General features: G+C 60.5%; 1 protein-coding gene across 2 annotated transcripts in view; it reads right to left on the bottom strand.

Moving 5' to 3' along the window:
- Nucleotides 1-1,263: 1,263 nt before the first annotated feature.
- CTBP1 (C-terminal binding protein 1) overlaps nucleotides 1,264-6,000 on the bottom strand; it is a gene marked incomplete at both ends in the record, with an annotated part of 30,382 nt that continues 25,645 nt past the window's right edge. Inside the window, 5 exons of one of the 2 annotated variants that reach the window (XM_080697802.1) lie at nucleotides 1,264-1,450; nucleotides 1,791-1,908; nucleotides 2,151-2,278; nucleotides 2,889-3,019; nucleotides 4,340-4,554. In XM_080697802.1, coding sequence (XP_080553928.1) covers nucleotides 1,264-1,450; nucleotides 1,791-1,908; nucleotides 2,151-2,278; nucleotides 2,889-3,019; nucleotides 4,340-4,554 — 779 coding nt within the window. The remainder of the gene's footprint in view (nucleotides 1,451-1,790; nucleotides 1,909-2,150; nucleotides 2,279-2,888; nucleotides 3,020-4,339; nucleotides 4,555-6,000) is intronic. The other variant, XM_080697803.1, reaches the window with a different exon arrangement.

Raw genomic sequence — 6,000 nt, 5'->3', positions numbered from 1 at the left:
TTGGCACAGCCTGGATGCAAGGGGCCCTGCTGGTGTGCGCTGACAGGACCGCCCAGAAGCTTGCAGGGGCCAGGAGGCTGGACGTTCAGGGGGTGCTGGTTGGCAAATGGTCTGACCAGAGCTGAGGCACATCCGCGTAGGTGAGCTGGTGACAGACTTCCTCCTGCCTCGTTTAGAGAGCTCTGGACACTGGCTGCCCTTACTCTTGTGGCCCTGCTGTTCCCCATCACAGGCAGTGTCCAAGAAGGGCAGGTGGACCGCGACTGGACAGCCCAGTGCCCAGCACACGCCCCTCTGCATCGGCACGCAGGCAGCTGCACCACACCAGGAGCCCTTCTCTTACAGACACAGGCAGGGGCAGGCCTGGCAGGCTCGGGGCCACAGCCCTCCGCAGCTTCCTGCTCCTGAAGCCAAGTTGAGACCTGCAGGCCTTGACTGCAAGGAACAAGACCACCAGTGTACCAGGAGAGGAAGCCACTAAAACAGACTCCAGGCGTGCCGGCTCTTTCTGGGACTTTTATTTCTTTAAAATAATTCATACAAATGGTTACAGTCACAAACATGATTTTAACCAAAATATTGCTAGCCTACCACATCAGCAGGACGGCACCATGTGGGCAGGACACTGCCAGCCCTCGCCTCCCCCAGGACAGACGTCAGTGGTCAGCGAGCACGCTGGGCGTCAAGCTCTCCTCCTCGGAGCTGCTTCGAGATGCCGCCTTCATTTGGAACAAGGGGGGTTCATGCCAAAATTAGGAAAACAGCCTTTGTTTTGTTTTTCTAAATTATTCTAAAAATAAGACAAGCAGGTAGAAAAAACAATGCACTGTGTGGCATAAAAAGAACGGGAAGGATTCATTGTCCTGAGAAGTGTGCCAACCGCCTCGCTCGGGCACGTTCCACATAGAAAAGGAAAATCAACCTCAAACCGACTTGCCGAAGCTCCCTCAGGTTTCTTTTTGTTGACAGCTAAGCAAACAAATCCTTTGTGATGTTCTAAAAACTGTACACAGACAAGAACATTCATGATAGAATTAACTACTGACTTCTTCTGCTTAACGAGGAACAAGAGGACACAGGACAGTGAGCCAGCCCAGGGGATGAGACGACGACGACGGACTGGGCGCCGCGGCCTCGCCGCCACGCGCGCCCGGGCCAGTCTCTGGGCGCCGGGCCCCGCTGCGGGCGCCGCCTGCGCACGCTCCGGGCTGAGGGTGCGCGGCGCCCTCCGCCAGGCGCTGAGGCTGGAGAGCTCCCCCCGGGCTACAACTGGTCACTCGTGTGGTCTCTGTCTGCCTCAGGCTTGACAGTTTGGCCAGGAGAAGGGGCGTGGGGTGGGTGGGCCACGGGGGGCAGGCCGTGGGACAGGGACATGGCGCTGGGCACGATGCCTTCCACTGCAGCCGGGATGCCGGTGGGGGCCACGCCCACCACACCTGGGGGGTACCTGCTGGGAGAGGAGGCGGGCATGTGAGGTTACCTATGGGAGGCCCTCCCTGAGGTATAGCCCTGACACCCTGGGGTGGCCACCCCGGCACCACAAGTGCTTCCTCAGCAGGGAGGGCACCTCCGAGTGACTCCCCCAGGCGCTGCTTGGCTGCCCCGGGGCCTGCTCGTCCACCCTCTGGCCTGCTGGTGGCCTCCGCCCAGCGCTCCCGTGGCCAGCAGGCCTCAGGGTCACCCCTGCTGGTCTTCCAAGAGATCTGGTTCTCCAGCCTTCAGGCATGTGTGTGGCCCGCCCTGAGGCGCTGCGCCTCCATGGCCCGGTCCAGCCCTGCCTGCCTGCTCACCTGTAGGCAGCCCCGTTGAGCTCAGGGTGCACCACAGCTGGGTCCATGCTGGCCCAGTGGGTAGCAGCCGTCAGGTGGTCCTTGTTGACGCAGTTTTTCAGGCTGTCTGGGATCCGGCCTGGGAGGAGTAGAAGAGTAAGGGATGGCAGTGTGCTGCCGCTGCAGGCTCACCAGGAGCACGCCTGTGCAGCAGGGCCGGCCTTCCTCCCTCACCTGGCTCGCTCCCCAGTGCTGTCCACCTGGGCATCTGCCGCTTAACCCTGAGCGCGAGCACAGGCTCAGCCAGCGGGTCCTCCCAGGTGCGCACCCCACCTCCTGAACTGACCATAAGCCCACCTGTCAGAACCAGAGCAGGCCCACCTGTGATGGCACGCCGGATCTCCCGGGCCGCCTCCTCCCGCATCTCGATGGATGCCTGCTCGCTGTACCACGCAGCATGAGGGGTGCAGATGAGGTTGGGCGCATCCTTCAGAGGGCCCTGGCTAAAACTGAGGACGGCACACGACAGGGTCAGAAGCTGAAGCTAGAGAGGGGCAGGAGGTGGCCAGGCCCTGGGCCTGACCACAGAACAGAGTCCCTGAAGACAGAACCCTCCTGGTCTCAGTCAGTCAGCACCAAGGGTTGGGCTCAGACACAGCCCCATCGCCAGCTCCTCTGAGGCTGAGCACCCAACCCAGGTCTAGCCTGCTGCCCCAAGATGGGCTCAGCCACCAAGAGGAGAAGGTGGCCTCGTGGGGCCTGGCTGCACTGGGCACACAGCGTGGCCCAGTGTCCTGGTTCACAGCATTGAAAGTCGGCTGAGACCCAGCCAGGCACCAGGAGGAAGATGAGCTCAGAGCAGGAGGTGGATGTGTGACCCTGACCTCACAGCCGCCTGAGACCAGGGCCTATGAAGACCATGTCCAGGCACGGCGGCCTCATTCCCTCCTGGCCCAGTGGGGCCGAATTCAAGGCAGGCTGGAGCCTGGCCAGAGAGAGCCTGAACCCATGAGGCCATCTCCAGGTACAGCCAGTGGGCTGGTGGGTGCGGCCTGCCCAGGCCCACAAACAGAAGGACCAGGGACAGGGACTGGCACCGGGGGTGGGCGGGGGGGGCACCTGAAGGGCTCTGACTCGTGCACATCCAGCGCCGCGCCGCGGATCCGCCCCTCCTTCAGGGCCTGGGCCAGGGCCTTCTCGTCCACCAGCCCGCCACGGGCCGTGTTCACCAGAAAGGCCCCTTGTCTCATCTGAGAAGACCAGATGGCAAACGTGAGTGCTCCCCAGGCCCCCAGCCAGCGGCGTGTCCCGGGCAAACCCACCTCCCACCACCAGGAAGCACAGGGAGCAGGTGGCCGTGGGAAGGGGGACCCACCCCACGGGGCTGGGGGCCTCTTGGATGCAGGCTGCATGCAGGGCTGGGGTGCTGCCCGCACATTTTGAGAGGCCAGTTGAGGCTCAGGCCTGCTCTACTTAGGGGCCGCTGGCCACAGCAGGTCACTCAACTTCCTGCTGTGCCCACACCCCCTGGCTGCCCCTCCCGGGCCCCCTGCAGCCCTGGCCTCTCCAGCAGGCCTCATCCTTTAGTGGGGCTCAAGTCCTGTCAATGCACCCACAAAGCCCAGGCTGGCAGCGCCAGGAGCATCTCCTCTGACGTGGCCCCTGACGCTGGGAGCCCCACCATAGCCACTCTGCCTGAGCTCAGGGAGCCTGTCGGCTCCAGCACAGGTAGTTTTCATTTCGCCCTAGGCAGGCCCTCAGGGCTGGTTCCCTCCACTTCTTGGTAAAGGGTTTGATTTTTGGTGGTACTGGGGTTCCTGGAAGCCCTTCTACCTCCGGGCTACACTCCCAGACCTATTTTATACATTTTATGTGGAAACAGGGTCTCTTAAGCCAGCTGGCTTTGAACCTGCGCGATCCTCCTGTCTCCGTCTCCCAAGCCGGGGATTACAAGCTGCGCCACCACGCCTGGCTGGTAAATGGTTTATGATCCCAGCGTCACCCCAGGCAAGTCCGCCTGGGCGTAGTGGCCCAGTGCCATCTGTCTTGAGAACCTGATGCCAACAGCTCTGACTAGCGTCCAGGTGCCATGCACAGCCCACTAAGGGCATCCATGGTGACAGGTGCCTGGCCTTGGGCTGTACATGGCTGCAGGGGCCTGGGGCGCAGTGGGCAGGCAACCTGCCACACGTGTGCAGATGTACACACACTCATACATACACATGCAAACATGCGAATGCAAAGGTGTGTTCACACATATACACAGCACAACATCTGGATGGCCTGGAGCCATGGGAGGGCCTGCCCAGCTTATACCTCAAGGGATAAGGCTCAGCAAAGTCTTGCAGAGCCTGCCATGCCAGTGCAGACCCTCCCAGGGCCCCAAGACCACAGGTCAGCCTGTGCCCCCTGTGGGAATGACAAGGGCCTCAAAGGTGGTGGCAGGGCCTTTGTGTGGGGCAAGATGGCGCCTGTGTGGAGGGGTGGGCTGTGCAGGAGCCGGGCCTGGCCCACACACTGGGCTCCAAGAGGCGTCTGTGGGCGGGGCTCCTCGGCGGCGCAGCGCCCACCTGCTTGACGGTGAAGTCGTTGATGAGGTGGTGGTTGTGCTCGTTGAGGCCGCAGTGCAGTGTCACGCAGTCACTGTGGAAGAGCAGGTCCTGCAGTGTGCTCACCCGCTGCAGCCCCAGGGCCCGCTCGATGCCATCCGACAGGTACGGGTCATAGAAGAGGACATTGAAGCCGAAGGCCTTGGCCCGCAGTGCCACCGCCTGCCCCACACGACCTGACAGGGTGGAGACAGGGCATAAGCCATGTCTCCAGGGCCTGCCCCACAGCCAGGGCCGGTGGGACCTCGCAGTGGCTCGATGTGCAGGTCTGCAAGGGCACGCCGGCCCCACGGGCCCCTCTCTCCAACCACTGCATCTGTTCCCGGTGCTGAGGGGCCAGCCCTGTGGCCCACGCAGCGCCCACCAGGACCACTCGGCAGTCCAGCAGGCCAGTCCACATGCCACACGGCCTGCAACAGTGAGTCTACTCTCAAATGTCATTGGAATCTGAATTCTAGCCACTGCAAATGGCAGAGGGGGGACTCTCCAGACTAGATGTCCCCAAGGGCTTAAGTCCAGTTAGATCCAGCATCAGCAAAGCTTACTGTGGGCTGGTCTGCTGCCTTCCTCCCTGCCTTACCCAGCCACTGGAGGCAAGCACAGCCCTGGCACAGGGGACGGGGACTGCGCTGCAGTGTGGGGTAGGCTCCAAGCACCCACTGCAGGCTGGACACAGCAGAGGACACAGACATCACAGCCCTCTGGGAAGAGGCTGATATGGACAGATCTCCCTGTCTGGCCTGAGATGATGACCACCCACCAGGAATGAGATGGAGCTCAGCAGGGGGTCCAGAGTGCCAGGTGGGACTCAGACACAGTTTTTAAAAGAGTGACCAGAGCCAGGTGTGGTGGCAGAAGCCTGCCATCCCAGTACTTGGGAGGCTAAGACAGAAGGATCACAGATTCAAGGACAGCCTCAGCAATTTAGTGAGTCCTCAGCAACTTAGACCCTGTTTCAAAATAAAAATAAGCCAGGCGTGATGGCCCACGCTTGTAATACCAGCATTCGGGAGGCTGAAACCGGAGGATCGCGGTTTGCGGACAGCCTCAGCTACTTAGTGAGGCCCTCAGCAACTTAGTGAGACCCTGTTTCAAACATAAGGAATAAAAAATAGGACAGAGGGTGTAGCTTGGAAGTCGAATGTCCCTGGGTTCCATTCCCAGACCCTCAAATAAATAAATAAATAAATAAATAAGACGAATAAAAATAAGGCTGGGGGTACACCTCAGAGGTAAAACACCCATGGGTTCAAATCCTCAATACCAAAAAGAGAGATCAGAAAGCCAGGAGTGGTGATGCACACCTGTAACCCTAATACTTAGGAGAATGAGACAGGAAGATTGCAGGTTCAAGGCCAACCTCAGCAACTTAAGACTCTCAACCTAGGGAGACCTGTTTCATAATAAAAAGGGTTAGGGTGTGACTTAGAAGTAGAATGGCCCCAAGTTCAATCCCCAGTATCAAAAAAATAAGGCAGCCAGAGCAGGCCTCCCAGGGACAGGTGGGGCAGGGAGTGCAAAGGCACAGCAGGGCGGCGGGGACAAGCGGCCACCGGGCCAAGCCCCGGGCACTCTGCAGGCACAGGGTGCAGGGGAGCCTGCGGGAGACCTGAGGCCTTTCT

The sequence above is a fragment of the Muscardinus avellanarius genome (genome assembly GCF_963383645.1).
Source record: "Muscardinus avellanarius genome assembly, chromosome: 6".
NCBI classification, from domain to species: domain Eukaryota; kingdom Metazoa; phylum Chordata; class Mammalia; order Rodentia; family Gliridae; genus Muscardinus; species Muscardinus avellanarius.
This window is presented reverse-complemented; position numbering and strand designations above follow the sequence as displayed.